Below are 18,546 nucleotides of genomic sequence, written 5' to 3'. Positions count from 1 at the left end.
GCGTTCGGCTGCATCTTAATCCCAAGTTCTTCTGCTGATGAAGCTGGACATTTCAACTGTAAGTAAATATCTCTTTTATGAATGCTTCCCAGGCACTTCTCTGGCTGCTGATGCTTTGACTGCTGATGAATGTTGTTTCCCATTTTAAATTGTTATAATGTTCTTGTACTTGTCTGCCACAATGTTATATGCGCTGCTGCCTGTCTTGGCCAGGGCACTCTTGAAAAAGAGATTTTTTAAATCTCAATGCGTTTTGTTCTTGCTCCTGGTTAAATAAAGGTTATAATGATAATTGAAAATGTGTGATAACCAATTAAAGATAGCAGTTGAAGGACTGGAGAGATTGATAGACATGTAGTCACATCAGGAGTGGCAAGAGAGATTTAATAACAATGTTTTTAGTGATTCTCAGACCCATGGGAATGTCAGGACACTCAACATTCTTACGTCTCTCTGAACTTTTTTCTCTTTATACTGTATAAAAAACATTTTCTTGTTTTGAATGGATTGAAATTAAAATTTCTGTTTAGCTTCAAATCAAGTCAGCAAATTTACTACCATAGCCAAACTGATATAAAAGTGAAACCTTCGCACTGTTTTGTGCAGTGATGTAATGGTGCCTGAAATCCATCAAAAATATAAATTATTAAATAACAATTAAGTAGCAACATGTACTTAAAATATAAAAGGAGAAATACTCATTCTATAAGAAAAATAAATAATAGGTAGTTTTATCAAGGTGTTCCCAACCTGGGGATTCGACCCCTCTCTTAAGGGTCATCACGTAGATATGAGGGGGTCAAAATACTGTGGGAAAGACACATCTGTGCCACACAGATTAGTGTTTATTTGTCCTTTATTTTGGGTGAAAATTTGGACAATTTTACCTCTTTCAACTTCAAACTCATTAAATGTAAGCGATTCTAAAGCATCGGACCTTTTGTAAAAATCAGCGTATAAATCCGTGTTTTCGGCTCGGCCCTGGCTCTGGGAATCAAAAAACACTCAAAAAAATGGTGCGGATCGCACCACACAACGCCGTGAGTGCACGATTCAACACATCACTTGCAGACACCTTAAGAGACGTGCTCACGAGAGACGCCACGACTCAGGGCTTTTTGGCCTAGTGGTTAGCTCCATCGGCCTTAGCGGCCCGGCCAGCGCAGTAAAATCACAACAACGACCACAAAATCGCCTACTGCCCCTTCACGTGGAAATCACTTGGGTGGAATGTGCTGATAACTCACGGACTTCTGAAACGTGTGGCGAGTAAAATCTTAATCTCAAAAGTATCTTTAGCTGTTACTATATGTTAAATTGTATTTAAGTGCAGCACTTTAGGGAATGGACTTTGTAGTTACTTGTTACTTGTTACTTTCTGTCCTTTCCAGTCGATCTTCTGGTTATAGATTGACAGCATGTAATGCCATTTTTTTTCTTGTGTGTTATATGTTCCAGCCACATCTCTCAGAGAATTGCTTATCTCGTCATGTCAAGAAGGCCTTGAAATTGTAGACAAAGCCTCTCTCCACCCTCGACCCCGGTAAAACCCTATCAACTGAATGAACAAGTTGCCCGTCTCTATTTTCTCTCTGAAACAACAATATCCCAAAAAAGGACAAAGAGAACCTGTCCATTTCTGTGCACAGGCGGAGCGCGCCCGCTTCCTCCACGCACGCGTTTGCGGTCCTTCGGCAAACTGAGCCCGAGACCCTGGAGATCTCCCGAGCTGCAGAGGTTTTTCAAACAACTGTGCAAGTCCTGAGGAGCAGAGCGCGACAGAGATACGAGCGGGATGTCACCGCACCAGGTAGAATTGCTTTTTCTTTCATTAAACGCAGAGGAAGTCACAGCGCTACCAAACATTAGAGAGACAGTTGGCCAACATTGAGTCAAAGCAATCCTGATCTGGTTTTTAATAGTTTACCACAATACTTAATAATTTGGAATAACCTAGTACTAAAGTCTTCATTGAGCAAAATGATAGTGTTTGTCCTTTCAGATTTCACAGACTCTCTGTATTTTACGATGATCCATTTTCATTTGTCCTGTTTCAACTTTCACCATGTCATGACGCTAGAGTTGCTGTCATGGGAAGACGTGGCGCTGATTGCGGAGATGTCCATGTGTCCTCCTGCAACACATCCGACCATCTGTCGCCACGACTCAAAGTACCGTTCCATAAGTGGCCTCTGCAATAACAGGTAGCTAACTGACTTTGATCAAGAACCAGGACCGTATTTCTGCAGAATAAGGAATAAGCAGGATTCCTTATTCTGTGGAAATACAAAATAATAATAATTCACTCCGCAGCATGTTTTTTTTTCAAGTAAGAAAGATGCCCCCATATGTTCAAAATATCGAAAACATTGAATGCACCTGTCAGTCATGGATAATAAATACACTTATAGCATAAAAATGTAGTATTTTAAACTATTGCTGACCATGTGATGATAAACAGAATGCTGCTGCATTCGGTGAAGGCATATTTTGTTTTGTACCGGAGCATTGTTTTGGACAGGCCTCATGTTTTTTTGGGGGTTTTTTTGTCAGGCAAAATCCTCTCTGGGGAGCAGCCAACACTCCCTTGGTCAGATGGCTTCCGGCTCAATATGAGGACGGAGAGAGAGAACCCAAGGGCTGGAACCGAGGACGGCTCTATAATGGATTCCAGCTTCCCCCGGTAATCTACAAGACGCTGGTCCGACCGACACAAAGGTCCGGGGGAGAAATTAGAAATGAAGCGAGCTCACCTGGCAGGACCCCGGTTAATGTTGCATTCCATTTATTTTTCTCACCCCTTTCACAGCAGATTGAGTCCACGGCAATTTAGGACCAGCAGCAGTGTGTGTGTGTGTGTGTGTGTGTGTGTGTCTGAGATGACATACATAGATTAAAGCTGCATTCGAATCGTATGGTTTTAAAGGATTCCCATAGTTTGACAGGAGTTGGTTTCCAGTCGCATGGATAACCACCACACAGCAGAAGAATCTGTTGCACTGATATTTGCACTGAATCTTTGTCTTTGCAGGTGTCTTTCAGTGGAAGAACTCAGGAAGTATGCACCAGTTGTTTCCAGTCTGCAGTTTACCTCCATATATAAGAACTATAATTTACACTAGTTTACACATCATTTTTATAAGTTTTACGTCGTTAAAATATCTTTAAAAAAAGGCTCAAGTAATGTAATGTATTCAATGACAGGGTAATTTTTTGTTGCATTAATTACTTTATGAAGGAAAAGAAGCATGAATGTATCACAGACCCTTTGCTGAGCTCAAGCCATTCATTTATTTATTGAAGTGAAATGAATGAAACATACAAACAAGACAGCTGTCATCCACCATGAACCCTGACTGGTACACGAAAGGCCCAGACTATGTCTGAATATCTGTTAGTTGATTCTTTAAAACACTGACTGACGAATGGTAGGTGACTGCATAGATTGGGGGCGGGTGCAATTGTGCATTGTAAAATGTGGAACTCATCGCCGTCAAAAGTGACAAATCCTTCTGTGTCAACAGCCGCGGGAAGTCAGCACGAAAATAATGAAGAGCGCTCATAAAAGGGAACAGGACACCTATTCTCGACTGCTGGTGGAGTGGGGCCAATACATTGACCACGACATGACCTTCACCCCTCAAAGCAATAGCAATTCTTCTTTGTGGCCCCGCGTGGACTGCTTGAACACATGTGAAAATGTGCATCCATGCTTTCCCATTGAGGTAAAGACACACACAATGAAGCACAGCAGCCAGATACAAGTCCCTGTAGTCAATGTTGGACATTTCAGTGGACAGAAACAGAAGAAAAACACTTTTTTGAGTGGAGGGGGACTCAAAAGGATTTGTCTGTCTGTTCAGTATAAAGCATATGCACATACATAAACAACCAGCAACTGGTTACTTTAGGTTGGCATACAGACAAAGGAAAACCCAGAGACGTGATGCTCTTGGTTGAGAAAAAGTCCCACATATAACCTTCCTTAAAATTAGGAATTGCTTCCACACTTTCAGATTACACATTCAGTAGTGAGCTTCGATACCAATGGACAGAGCCAGGCAATCTACAATCCCTACGCTAAACTTAGCCATAGGGGACATTAGAGGCAGGCATAGGAGTGGTCAGTCTCATCTAACTTTGCAAAAAGATGATGATCGTAATCCCCAAAATGTTGAACTACACTTGAAAATGTCATGACCACAAGATCATGGACATGATTTAGTTAAAGGAGTAGTGAAAGATGCAGCCTGTTGTAAACTAAAAGTTTGTCTTTTGTACAGACACTGGATGGCTGCATGCCTTTTCATCGCTCCCTACCAGTCTGCTTTGTCAATATCGGGGCAGACATTGGACAAGCTCTGCAACGACAACAGATGAACTCCATCACGTCGTTCATTGACGCCTCGGTCGTGTATGGCCACACTCCAAAGTCGGAGAGCTATCTCCGTGACCTCTCGGGCCTCAATGGGAAACTCGCCATCAACGACCGCTTCACAGATCCAAAAGGAAGACCCTACCTTCCTTTCGTAGCCACTCTGCCTTCACCGTGCCGCCAGGATGGGAGGGGGGAGAGGGTGGAGTGTTTCAGTGCTGGAGACAGTCGCGTCAATGAGGGCCTGTCCTTAACCTCTCTGCATACGATTTGGCTCAGGGAACACAATCGAATTGCCAAGGCACTGCAAGGCATCAATGGCCACTGGAGCCCGGAGACTATTTACCAAGAAACCCGCAAGATTATTGGAGCTCTGCACCAGGTATGTGACAAGTAACTCAAACCGTTCCAACATGCCAAAAATGAAACTTTGGTTATGAAAACTCTACTGTGCTGACGTGCCAGAATGTGCAGTGGTGACTCACGCAGCACTCCCCAGACAGGTGCATTTTGAAGAGGGCAACAACTACCAATTATATTCACTATCAATGAATCTGCAGATTTAATATGCAAATATATACATTTCTCAGAGCCAGTTTCACACATTTGAAGCAAAATTATGCAAAAAAACTATTATACTTTAAAATAATTTGGTACATTGAGTTGCAATAGGGAGAGCGATGCCTCTTTCATGACCGATCCACCACCCTTAAATGCCTGTGTTTGCTCTAAATAATCTTATATCTTTGGTAATATGGTGCGATCCCCTGTGCGAAGTGCCTTACTCAGTAATGGTCAGTGGTTCAGTTAAAAAGACATAGAAATCACGAATAGGGCCGGCATAGATCTCCGTTTTCAGCGATTAGACTTTTGAAAATCCAACATTCTTAACAGAGTTTGGCATGTTTGATGCAAAACTTTGAATTCAGGAAGTCAGAGATCATGAATAATACACAGTATTTTTCAGTGTTTCAGTACAGAGTGGGACAACACAGTCTAAGCACAAGTCAAGCAAATCGATTTTCCTTTTTTTCTGTACATCAAAATGACTTAACCGCTAAGATTCAGTCCAACAGCATAATTTATGACTTGTGGCTGCCACTCAGCAAAAATCACAAAATGTTGCTTTACCTGAAGCAGGGGCCAAAGACTTTTTTTATTTTACTCCTCCTACACCAGCACCTCCATGTTCTCTTAATTAACTTTTCTTCTTTCGTGTGTTATCCATTCTTCAGTTACGTCAAGTGCACCAGCCAAGAAGGAGTGTAAGCATTTAACTCTAAATATCAATCTTCTCACCTACAACAAGTGTCTTTCTCAAAATGTCAACCTTATTCCTTCAAATAGTTTGTTCTGTCAGACCAAAAGTCAAACCCCAAAGATTTTATCTTACTATTACAGACTAACAAGCATCAAGACTAGAAAACTCTAAATACTCATATTTGAGAAGCTGGAACAAAATCATACTCACTTATTGAGTATAAAATAGTTGCTGATTCGTTTTTCTGTTCATCCTCTACTCCTTTCAGCTCTGAATGTAATAATTCCATGAGTCGGAACAGTTGCTCGGTTTGGACATCCTAAATAAGACAGTCGTGTTGTCTGCAGTGCAGAGTGGCAACCGTTCCTGCCTCATGCCAAAAATGTTTGACCTTTCACAGAGCAGAGTGCAAACATCTGTAACTCCATCATCAATCTTCGTCAGAACCCTACCGAGGTCTCAAATTAAATGCATAAAAGTGACTTTTTTCCAACCATTACTTTATGCAAAACAGTCTCCGTGCAGGTGTCCCCGAGTGCCCCTGATGCTGTTCAACAATGAACTTGCAGACTTTGTAGAAAAAAAATCATCAAAGATTAACACAGACAAAACAACCTGCGTGTTTGGTTATATTCATGGGAATGGCATATCAATAATAAATAGACTCCTATAGTTTATTGCTGCGGCTATAGCGTTATACTTTTCTGCTGCAACCACTGACATGACTGCCCGCCGACATTGCACACCTTTGTTTTTTTCTAGTCTGTGGTCACTGGGCTGCAATGAGTTTAAGCATGGACTAACAACAGGTCTTTACTTACTATTTACTGCTACACAGAGTGTGTGTGCACATTCCCTCTTAAAACACCAATTAAAAAATGAAGCAAAGAACCAAATTTCACAGTGGCGGTGTAAATGCCAATTGTTATATAGAGATGATAATGAGCATAAATCAAATGCAGCTCATGCTCTGGCTGGTATGAGGCCAGGACAAGCAGAACTTTAGAGGGTTCCATACAAAGAGGTAGTGGATTTTTTTTATTGTGGACGTACTTTACCCCACCATTCAGCACCATTACAGAGACATGGCTGTGTGATGAAAATACAAAGATTCCCTATAATTGCATGCTTTAAAGTTTCTATTGAGGAACACAAATGATGCCTCAGGGGAGACAGACGAATCCAACCTTCACGAGTTTGGCAATTTTATAATCTGCAGGTGCCAGTTTAAATGACATATTATTAGCGAATGGCAAACTGATCTGTAGAATGTAAGAGTAAGAGTCTTACCAAAAAGAAAACAATACATTATTTCTGTTTTTAAAACTTATCATGACTTGCCATGTTCAAAATGCAGAGAAAAGTAGGCCCCCAGACTGGAGGGATGAAAATACAGCGGAGCTTCACAAAATCAATATTAAAATCAATAGCAAGATCACATTAGGGTTTCAAATCCTGGTTTTAAAAACAGCAGTGTAGTCTGTTTAATTCATGCAGCTGGCTATTCACTTAGGTTTGAATAGGAGTCAGGAGATACAAGAAATAAACACATCACACACATCTTCTTTTTTTTTTTTACATTTTCCTTTTTGTACATATTTACAAAAGAATAACTCCATTAAGACCCCAATAAAAAGGAGAGAATCCTGTTGTGAATGACATGAGCACATTTACTCCCCTCTTCCTTTTTTGTGCATATGCATTTAAAGAAACTGAACAGCTTAATTCAAAACACAAATGCAACTCTCAGAGGTAGCTTCGGTCTCAGTACTCTAACTCAGTCGTACTCAGAGCAGCATTTTCTCATCAGTTACCTCCCAGCATTTAGTAACTGCTCCGCAGTTTAGCCTTTGTTATCGTACATAATTTAGGGCAATTACACAAGACATCAATCATTTCCACAAGTTCAAATGACTGCATGAACACTTCACTAGATGAGTATGGGATTTATATTTCACAGAAGAAACTTGCCAAAGCGCAATGTAACAGAAAGTATTGCTGTGGAATAGAAGTTATGAAACTCAATTTGAGTAAACATGGGCAAGAAGGTGAAAATTCAAATTTGAATAGCAACAATTACATGATATCATATGATCAAAAATGTTAGAACAGCTTCTACTGTAAATGGACCTTGTGGTGACACTGATCTCAAGTGCTGCTTCCAATGTCAACTGTGAACTTTTAACCTGACTGATTTGAAAAAAATTGCTGTCTTTTCTACCGGATGTACAATACATTGTCTGGATACAGTAGGAGTAGCAATGATGCTCTCACAGTGAGTCGACACTGATACAGTTGCTGGTCATAGTGAGTGTGGCATGACTGCTTGTTTGAGATGCATTTATGTGATGTCAGAAAACGCAAGTTGAGCAGGACAAGATAAAGCTAAACGGTGAGAAGCTTCTTCTATGTAGGAAGCTTCCTTGTGATTTAATTGACTCAAAACCTGTACGGCCCTGACAGCTGCTGTTTTAAGTCTGATGACTAAGAATCAACCAGCCGTGGAATTCGCTGCTTTGCTGTCATTGTAGTCTCAGTACAAGGATCTTTTAACAAATCACCTCAGTGATGAAGCTGCAGTTTCCAAAAACTCAATAGAAAAGTTGGTTATGTGCAACTCCTCTAAGCCCATGTTCAAAGTGCATGCAAGCATTGTTTTGATACAACCAATGTTTTGGGCCTTAGCAGGCAGCGGCTTTCAGGATACAAAAAGCTCTAGATCATTTTACCCTACAACGTGTAGGAGGCACAGTTAGCCGTAGCTGGTGTGTAGGATTTTGCAACTAAAGAGCCTGACATTTCCCCCAGGAGTTGGTGGAGACCAAAACAGAGCTAAAATGGAGCAAGTATTAAGCATTTGCGAAAACACAACTCCAAAACCAATGATGACGTTACTCCTAACAATATCTGCCTTATGTATGAAAAGGCAGACGAATGCTAAGACAATTGCAAAATCAACATATAGATTAATGGTATGTCAGTGTTGTGTTTGCAGCTTGTTTCTGCTGCAGTTTTCGCACAAGTAGGGCAACATTTTTTTCCCATTACGAGGCATCCTCATAGCAGGGCAGACTGACAAGTCATAATCCTTCATAATACAAACAGTCTCTGCAAGGAAAACACTCACTCTTTATACCAGTTAGTATGGATTGCTCTCTCTGTCTCTTACTATAGTCTATATATTTTAAAGAACAAAGCAAGGCTTTGTTGCTGCTTTTACCCTTTTTGTAGATGGTGTTGTATTGGTAGAGATGGATTGCAGGCAGGTTGTGCAGCAATGACTGACTGGACTGATTGTTGATCATCAGCTATGTCTATTACCTGCAGACTGAGAGCATTACTAATGGTAATCTTGGTTGCATGCATTCTTCATAAAATATAATGAACAATTATATTAAATTCTTTACCTCTACTGTAGACCAGGGAAAGTGGTGTTATCATCTTTGAGCTGAGGGAAAATAAGCCTGTTGTCTGTCAGATTTTTGGGTGGGTTGGCATACAGGAATGGATTAACATCCACTATTTTCAGGTGATTTATGGACAATACCAGAGGAAAGACACGTACAATATTAAAATGAAAGGGGTCTGATTGGAGGTTTTTTTTTTTTAAACCATAACAGGAAGGTACTGTAGAGGATTTACTGCACATACTGTAGCTATAACCATGCGGCTTTGAAAACCCTTCTATTGAAGAGGAGTGAAAAGTGAGGGACAATTTTTATTATGTTTTTTTTTTAAAGAAAAAACATATCAAAGCTGATGTGAAAATAAAGACATATCAAAGCTCTCTGCTTCAGAAGAGAACAATGTAGAATTTAACAGAAAGTTTGTACTTCATTGTCCATCTACCAGTAGATGATCACAATAGACAAGCTCCATGTTAAGTTTTGAAGCTAAACCCCTTGTGGTTGCAAAATTAGTTTTGAATTTAAGGCGATAGATTCAGGTGCAGCAGCTCCATCTCATGTTATCCACAGCAATAAGACACACTCCACTATTAGATCATTAAGAAACACATTAATAATATAATGAATGTTACTGTATGCTTTTTTTAAAATATCATAGCATTGAAATGTCCACCTTTAATGTAAAAACTTTCCTAGTTATCTAATCACACTTAAACAAAATTAATCCAACTCTAAACCCCTTTGTACCTTTCACCAGCTTTTAGCTCATTGTTGTAATTTTTTGATTATCTGAATGAACCCCAACAGTTCTCACAAGGTCACCCCTTTTTTATATCCTAGGTCAGCTGTTCCTAGCAAACAAGCTCAAACAGGGTGAATGTATGTTATTATCCTTTGCTGAAAAAGCACTGTTTCATGCAGTATGATTGAAAAGGTATGGGCCCAGTAATGAACCCTGAGGTACTTCATGAGTGATTTGAGTAGTGCAGCATTAACAGAACCCTATGGCCACACACAATACCTTTTCAGAGAGATAGATATAAAACCAATTTGAAACTTTGCCTGATAAGCATATCCGTAATATGCTTAAAGCATTTGATAAGAATCTGGTGGTCAACTGTATCAAAAGCTGCAGTTAGAACTAAAAGCTATAAAAAAAAGTAATTAATACAGCCAATTAGCTGTCTCAATATTATTTTTAGCCAAGAAAAGAAGAAATGTATTGGGTGGAAGTTATTTAAAATAGGTTGCCTTTTTGAGTGGTTGAACTATTGCTAATTTAAAAATAATCAGGCACTTGACCCGAACAAAGTGAGGAATTGATTAGAGATTGAATAAATCAACAGATTTCCTGAAACTTATTTAAGATTGTATAATGTGGTCGGTCTATTCCATGTTTAGTTATGTATTCTTATAGGGTGCAAGCAGATGAAACTATTAATATTAGTCTATGCATAGGTCATCTGCACAGTTGCCTTTCTAGTGTTTACTGCAGAGGGACAATATCATTATTAAGTGGATATAATATATCAGATTAACATTTTTATTGAATATTGTACTATACAAAGCTCATACTATATTTATTATGATATCACATTATATACTTTCTTTGCATTTGCACAACATCATATCTTAATATTAATGCAGATAATTCCAAGTATGATTCAAGATCACATTATACCATGCTCTGACTTGCTACTACTTATGTCATCACTTTGTCATTCAGTCACTTTGAGATGGTATCGCTCTACTAGTTCATCCACACAACTGTTGGGTTCCTTGCTGTAAATTTGTGTTCTGTGTCTAATTTTATTTGGGTTGCTGTAATATCTGAATTTCCCCCCATCTGGATGAGAAAAGGATTATCTTATCTCACTTTAACAGTTTAACCTTTGCTGTTCTGGAGCGTTTCAGTCCATTAAGTAAAAGATTTGACTCCTGGGGAAACACTGCATTAATGAGCTAAGCTGTCACAAAGTTAAATCCAAAAGACAGACATAAAGTAGAAATAGACATTTAAAAAAACAATGCTCATTCCAACAATTTGGTATCCAACTTCAAGTAAATTGAGGGTTTGTGAAAATTCAAACTTATATATCACTAATACATTTGCAGGTTCCAGCTATAGTTTTAGTTTTTTATAGTCTACGAATTTCACTGTACTCTCAAACAGACTTCTGAAATTCAGTGAGTCATTTAAACCAATGAAGTGCAGTAATCCAGTCTTTCCCATCATTCTAGCCTTTACAAGCTAACCGTCAACAGCCTGTCATTACACTAGATTAGAGGCAGCTCTGTTTCCTACAAAGCTATCTTCAAAGCAACAGAAAGGGAATTCTGTCAGGTTTTAAATCATTTGTTTTTGGGAAATGAAAATTGACAACAAATGTGATCCCACCAATGTGTACATAGTAAAATCTGTGCACATGCATGCATAGGCAACTGTGTAATACTTTATATGCTGAGGTTCAGGGGGTGGAGTTAGGCCTTTATAAATAGTGATTAGGACAGATGAACTTCTCTTCAGTGACCTGTGAGGGAACAAATGTGCATTCACATGTCCAAGCTTGACATATAACAGGAATACTCATATGGGAATTCATTTTAGGTGTATGCATACACATTCGCATGATATTATTAATCATTTTAGAGAGGGATGTGTTGCTACTGTAAGTTGTTGAGTCTGAGACTTGTAAGTGAAGTTCTCATTCCAACGCCATGATGTAAAAATCTGTGGGATTATAGCCTGCGAGTGATTCTTACCGACCTTAGATTTGAGATTTTATTTAATGCCTGTTAAAGAGATTGTTTTGTGATACCGCCTTTTTTTCACCACCAGGTCATAAACATGAGAGATTATATTCCAAAAATCATCGGCCCGGAGTCTTTTGAACATTACATTGGACCCTATGGCGGATACGATCCGACTACGGACCCCTCAGCCGCCAATGTGTTCGCAACTGCTGCATTCAGGTTCGGCCACGCTACCATCTCTCCAATCGTCAGGAGACTGGATGAGAACTTCCAGGAACATGAGCACTTCCCCAACTTGAGACTGCACGAGACTTTCTTCAGTCCGTGGAGAATAGTCAAAGAAGGTTAGTGTGCTCCAGTGAAGCTTCCTTTTAGAACTGATAACGTATCCTGTAAGCAAACTAAACACATCTTCAAAAAGAGGGACTGTGGTGGTATATATGTGTACCATATACAATATGTACCATATTTAGGTCAGCTACATCATTCAAAGTGCGTCTTAGTGTTACAGTTACTTGCATACAATTCTATAGACTCACTCGGTGTGCTCCCAGTCTCATGGGACTCATTACAGAAGGAGCAAGAAACCATTTCACATACTGCAGGAATGTTTTCCAATAATTGTCAGTACATTACTTATTTACTACTCACTACATACTTATGAATACGATAGTACTTTATGTATACAAGGGATGCACGTAGCTATAATTATAATTAAGACATTTTTAAGTCAGGGTCTTGTCGTCATCATTGTGACTATTCCAATTATGGGTCATGCTAACTTTGTGCTCACCACCCTTGTTGTGGAGACTGTGTAACTTAGATGTCTTGAATCGAAATCGACCCCATGTCTTTACATCATCCGTCTTGTCTTTTCTTTACTGCGTCAGAGGAAAAAACAAACAATTTAAAAAGACTGTCCAAAGAAAAGTCAATGACCAGCTCCAATTGGTGCTTTTATTCAATAGTCGACAGTCCAAAGAAAGAACAGAAACAAAGGGAGAGAGAGAGAGAGAGGTTTACAAAAAAAGGTCCTCCCCACAGTCGTATGGATGTCAACCACTGGACGCCCCATATCCTCGCCTTTTAAGTTGACATGGTGAAATTGTGAGCAAACATTTGCTCATTTGTGTTGCACTTCCTGACTGAGGCCCTCTGTGGGACCAGCCTCCTTGCTGAGAAATGTATCGTTGGCTGATTGTTTCCTTGATCCCGTTCTTTTCACTGCCATAGGCTCGTGACCACAGGTAAGGGTTCAGAAAGTCTAGTCCTCTCGGCTTCAAAGCTCAGCGCCGCTCGCCTCACCACTTCACAGTCCCCCTGCTCTGCTGCCGTCAATCACACATGAAGGAGCTGCCGAATGTCTAAACACATTAAATTGATCCCAATTTTTCTCTCAGGTCTTGGAGGAGCTGCTCCGCATCCTGTCTGTTTCAGCCGCAAGTTCATGGAAATGGTTTCCATATGCTGCAAACACTTTATTACATAGAATTCTGCTGTGAGGGTGAACCTATTTGTGTGGGGCAATTACACACTTTGTGTAACTCATCATCATGATGTAGCTGTCCTTGAGATTACAATCAGGATAGATTAAAGGTGTTGGAACAAACACACAATAATCCTACAAACTCTCCACTTCCATACTTTATCTTTCAATATCATTAATTCTCAGAATTACTTTTCTATAATTTAGATTTTTCAAAGGGTTAGGGTTAGGAAAAAAGATAACCAGATACAAAACAAGTAAAGAAGTAAAATTAAAAATTGCCAGCGTCATCTCACCAATGTCGGTTAAGTCCATCAGCACAGTGCCAGTCTATGACTGTGGCACAGAATGACCCACAATCAAGGAACGAACCAGAAAAGAGACAAAAACAAATGGAGGAGTAAATCACTGTGATAGAACCAAAGATACAAAAGCCCACTAACTCATTCCGCTTGTTAAGAGTTGGCTCGTACAGAAAGAAATACTCTGAACAATTAAATTATGAAAACATTGGAATGTTTAACTCCTACATTTACATTTAGTCATTTGGCAGACACTTTTATCCAAAGCAACTTACAGCAGACGGACAAGACTAAAGCCTCAGTACATTAGGAGAGCTCCAAGTGAGTACTAAGTGCTAATTCTGCTTACTAAGACACACTGCAAGTGCACAGCAAGTACTAGTAAGTCATGTTAAGGTGTTACGAAAGGAGGTGCTCTCAGAAGAGAAGAGGTTCTTGATGACAGAGATGCTCTGATAGCATTTGGGAGCTCGTTCAACCAACAGGAAACCACAAACAAGAGCAGTCCGGACTGTGACTGCCTTGGGTGCAGGGGTGTCAATGCTGAACGAAGTTCCTTGGAGCAATGCAATGGTCAAGAAGGAGCCAAAGTCCATGTGATTGAGTTCAAGAAAATGGCGCAGACCTAAATCACTCTGTCAGCAAGCAAACACACACACAAAAAAAAACAATGAATGAATGTGACTTTTTATACAGGCTATCATCAACTCAAATGATGTGTTCTCCGTCAGTCTCTATATTCAGGTCTCACTTGTCTCTTCCGGTTTACGAAGCAAATCCATGCTTAGGTGTGAAAACCTGCTTTCTGAACATCATAAAGAAGAGACCCAGACAAAACTGTACTCGCCAACTATACACCATTCTGTTTACCTTGTCTTTCTGGTTTCCTTTTTGATTACAGACAGGGCTGCATTTGTCAAAGTGTGTGTATATTCTGCAGTTTATTAGCAGTATGACAATTTTTGGATTTCCCCAATTGTTTGAAATGTAATGTTAAAAGGAGAATTTTTTTTTTTATCAGTGATGTGTGCACTTGGTGTTCCCTTGCTTCCCACAGAAAAAGCTGTGATTTAAGTTGACTGGAATTTTTTTTCCTGTGAAGGTGGGATCGAACCAATCCTGAGAGGTTTAATAGGAGCTGCGGCACCGGCCGTTCGCTCAGACATGCTGGTAGCAGACGAGGTCACAGAGAGGCTGGTCGTTTCTAAAATAATGCAGCACATGGACCTGGCCTCACTGAACCTGCAGAGAGGACGGGATCACGGCCTCCCAGGTAAGTCAGTGCAACTTAATTGCATTCACTTGAGCATGTCAAATCAGAGTGACAGTCAACAGACTTTCTATCCTTCATCTTAAAAAAACCCGTTACTTTGGTGTTAGTCATTAACTCAGAAGAAGACAACGTCCAGTCCTATTTGCAGCTTTTCTCAAAGCTTTTCTTCTATAAAATGGCTGCTTCCATGCAGGTTCTTTGCTGCCATGACCGTGTGAAGTGCAGAATGTAGTGCCAAGCCTGCACATATTTCTGTGGCTCGTAGTCGACAGGGCACCAAAATAAACAGGACTGAGTGCGGTGGCTTGGTGTTTTTCACACTGATGGTACAAAGCCCACAAAAACAAGCTCAGCCCAGATCCGGAATTGATAAATGAGCTCACGTCACAGAAGTCCCACGTGTGCTCGAGGGAACTACCAGAAACCATTATTTCTTATTCTACACTACTGTATTAACATCGATCGGAAATACTAGTTTAAATAACATTTTGGGAAATCTTTTGGGAAAGCCTGTTCTCTTTAATGCTGAAAACATTTCCCTGAGAAGGGTGTTAACACAACTGGCTATAGCCACACTTGGCTTAAGGGAAACCACTAGTTTTTCCACATCAGAGTGTGTTTCAAGTTCTTGGAGAATTGCATTGTGGGTGATATCTCGGGATTGCACAAAAAAAACATGAATCCAACTAAAAAAAATGTTAAAAAATCTGTGAAAAATCAGCTTAGTACTCTTTTAGTGCAATAACTGGAATTGGGATTGACAGCAAGCTTGGTTTTGTTCAAATCCACCTCTTAAACTCATAAATTATCCTTTTCTAATTATATCTAGTTTGTTAAATGACAAAAAAAGAAGAACTACTTGCCTGGCAGCCTTTTTTTTTTTTTTTTTCAAACACTGAATTGCACATGTACCCAGGTACATGTGCAATTCAGTGTCACTAGAAACTAATGTTACTATAGATTTCACATTGTTTTTAAACTCAATGACTCGATAATGCCATCTTCAGAGTAGGATGTGCTTGTTTGTCTTTCATACAATCAACACATGCTCAGGACTGGGCCAGGAAAGACATTCATGTCATAATGGTTTATTCATTTTCACTATTTACAAAGCAACTTGCTGAATTCAACCTTTTATTTAACCACACTAAGCCTTAAACACATAACAGTGTGAGCTGTCTTACCTCACAACCGTTTTTTGTTTTTTTATTGCTGCAGTTTCAATGTAAAATCATCCTCAGATGTGATCAAATCCAGAGCTCTGATCAGTTCCCAGTTGAATCCTCAACAAGCAAAGTGTGAATTATCAAACGTTCCTTTTCAGGATACAATGACTGGCGATCGTTCTGTGGACTGACGCAGATCGCCACGTTGGCCGATCTCGAAGAGGTCGTGGGAGACCACGCGTTTGCCAAGGAGGTACAAAAAGTATACAAACATTTGGACAACATCGATGTTTGGCTTGGAGGACTCGTTGAAAACATGTTGCCGGGCTCAAGAACTGGCCCCCTCTTCGCTTGCCTGATTGGAAAGCAGATGAAGGCACTTCGCGATGGTGACAGGTAAAATAATGTTCGCTTGATTGAAAAAGATGAAGGCTTCAATCAAACACATTTATTGAAATGTTTCATTTTAAACGGCGAAATCAACCGTCTTTATTTTTCAGGTTTTGGTGGGAGGCTGAGGGTGTGTTCACCGAGCAACAGAAGGCCGAGCTTTTAAAAGGTTCTCTGTCTCGCATCATCTGTGACAACACCGACATAGGGGAAGTGCCCTATGATCCTTTCAGATTCGAGCCATACCCATCCAATTATGTCTCTTGCGATCGCATACCATCAATAAATCTGGAAGCTTGGAGAGAGGAGAGAAGCAGAGGTGGGTTTGAGTGACTGTTGGACTTGTCTTAGTCCTGTTACTTAAAAATATATAAATATCTTTAACTCCCATTTGAATTTTTTTCATTCCACTGTACATTCACGTGAACAACTTGTATCACTCAATTCCAGACTTGGAGCTGTGTGGCTCTCCAAAAAGGATAGAGAATGGGGATTTCATATTGTCCTCGACATCTGGCAAACTGGTCGCTCTGTACTCCTGTTACCATGGTTTCCAATTAAAAGGTGCCGCTGCATTAGTCTGTGAGGGAAATCGATGGAGTAATCGACCCCCACAATGTGAAGGTATGTCAACTATTATTGCGAACATGTAATTGTGTGATGACATCTGTTTGCATTGATGCCATGCTGTCTATGTAAAGCAGCTGAATATACGGTCCCTGTTGTAAGAGCTGCTGCAAACTGTAGGCTGTATTCTGTAGAACATTCCTCGTAAGGTTGGATTCGGCGACACAGAAATGCATATACTGCATATCCTCAGACCTACTTTACAGTTGTCCCCTTGTCTGGCTGGTGCTTTAGAAAGATGCATGGATAGATAGATGTTCGTTTTGCAGTTATCAAATTGCGATGTTTTAATCCCACCTTCATTAAAAACCACAACATTTCAAATGAGTGTCGCCCAGCCTTCAAGCAGCCATTTGTGTCAAATGAGTATGAAAATAACCTTGAGAGACCTGAATATTAAATCAAATTGTGTAAAGTTTGCTCCCTGATTGGTAGCATAATTCAGGAGCAGGGGATGTGTTTTTTAATTCTCCACTTTTTAAATGTGCTGGTTTTTTTTTTTTACCTGTCATTGTCATGTCTGGATAAGCACCATGTCACTTTTTGTAACAGCCATGACAATGGCAATGTCACTTGGCACAACCTAGTAGATTAATGGGACGCTGTTGTTACTAATCTCCACACATACATGATTACACAATACTAAATCAGTAATAAACACATTCATGCATGGAAAACACAAAATCCCATCCATGGGGGAATGTTCCTTTAAATTTGTCAGTGAACAGGTGAAAAAGAATAAGCCCTTGACACAAAAGACAACACCATGTATGTTTCAATGTTCTGACGTGAACTGTAACACTCCAACAGCACCTGTCAGTCAGGTGAAGTTGAATAAAAGTTAAATAAAAGTATGCAAGCTAAGGTGACGTTCATGTGTTGTCATGGTTGATTGCTGTTGGCTGGCCTCATTATCATGACGTATATTAAAACATCAACTCTTCCCCCCCCCAGGGAATCAGCATTGAATTGTTGGACTGGATCCAGAAATGCTTCAGAAACACTGGACACTTTGTTCTCTTTGCTCTGTTGATGCATATTCCACGATGTTGTTTACTAAGGATGCGATTTTGGAAACATGGAATAAAGCAGTGTAGAATAGAAATGTTAAAACAGGCAGTATCCAGTTACCTGTGTAAAATTTGGTAGACCTTTAATCTCTCTTGTTAATCAAAGTTAGGTAATTTCTGTTCAATTTAATAAACACACTTACATGAATCAAAGCACTTCTGTCATGCTTTCCTTATTTGGATAATTTCTATTTGAAAGTTATTTGGAAATTGTTTTTTTTCGTCCTGATGGAACATGATGTGGCATCCACAAAGCCACAAAATAATTACAATGTTCACAGTGGAACATCTGAACTAACTCAATTTGTTTCCTGTTCTCATGAGTCAAGGCAAAATGCAAAAAACAAACACATTTTTTTTTAATTACATGCGCCCAGAGGTGCACTCGGAGAGCAAATACCTACACCAAGGCTAATGCCCTATCTGGATACACCT

The 18,546-nt window shown here is 39.8% G+C and overlaps 1 protein-coding gene across 3 annotated transcripts in view; it reads left to right on the top strand.

The window, feature by feature from the left end:
* Positions 1-18,399, top strand: part of sntg2 (syntrophin, gamma 2) — an 81,776-nt gene extending 63,377 nt beyond the window's left edge. Inside the window, exons 18-30 of one of the 3 annotated variants that reach the window (XM_035611093.2) lie at positions 2-58; positions 1,459-1,543; positions 1,650-1,810; positions 2,081-2,204; positions 2,554-2,683; positions 3,525-3,725; positions 4,284-4,757; positions 11,883-12,141; positions 14,688-14,858; positions 16,183-16,420; positions 16,525-16,733; positions 16,865-17,038; positions 17,996-18,399. In XM_035611093.2, the coding sequence (XP_035466986.2) occupies positions 2-58; positions 1,459-1,543; positions 1,650-1,810; positions 2,081-2,204; positions 2,554-2,683; positions 3,525-3,725; positions 4,284-4,757; positions 11,883-12,141; positions 14,688-14,858; positions 16,183-16,420; positions 16,525-16,733; positions 16,865-17,038; positions 17,996-18,009 (2,297 nt within the window). In that variant the 3' untranslated portion in view covers positions 18,010-18,399. Of the gene's footprint in view, position 1; positions 59-1,458; positions 1,544-1,649; positions 1,811-2,080; positions 2,205-2,553; positions 2,684-3,524; positions 3,726-4,283; positions 4,758-11,882; positions 12,142-14,687; positions 14,859-16,182; positions 16,421-16,524; positions 16,734-16,864; positions 17,899-17,995 lie in introns of those variants that run through there. The other 2 variants (XM_035611094.2, XM_047327274.1) reach the window with 2 other exon arrangements.
* The last annotated feature ends 147 nt before the right edge of the window (positions 18,400-18,546 follow it).

This window comes from Scophthalmus maximus, chromosome 15, assembly GCF_022379125.1.
Source record: "Scophthalmus maximus strain ysfricsl-2021 chromosome 15, ASM2237912v1, whole genome shotgun sequence".
NCBI lineage: Eukaryota > Metazoa > Chordata > Actinopteri > Pleuronectiformes > Scophthalmidae > Scophthalmus > Scophthalmus maximus.
The sequence above is the reverse complement of the archived record's forward strand: the minus strand, read 5'-3'. Positions and strand labels throughout refer to the sequence as shown.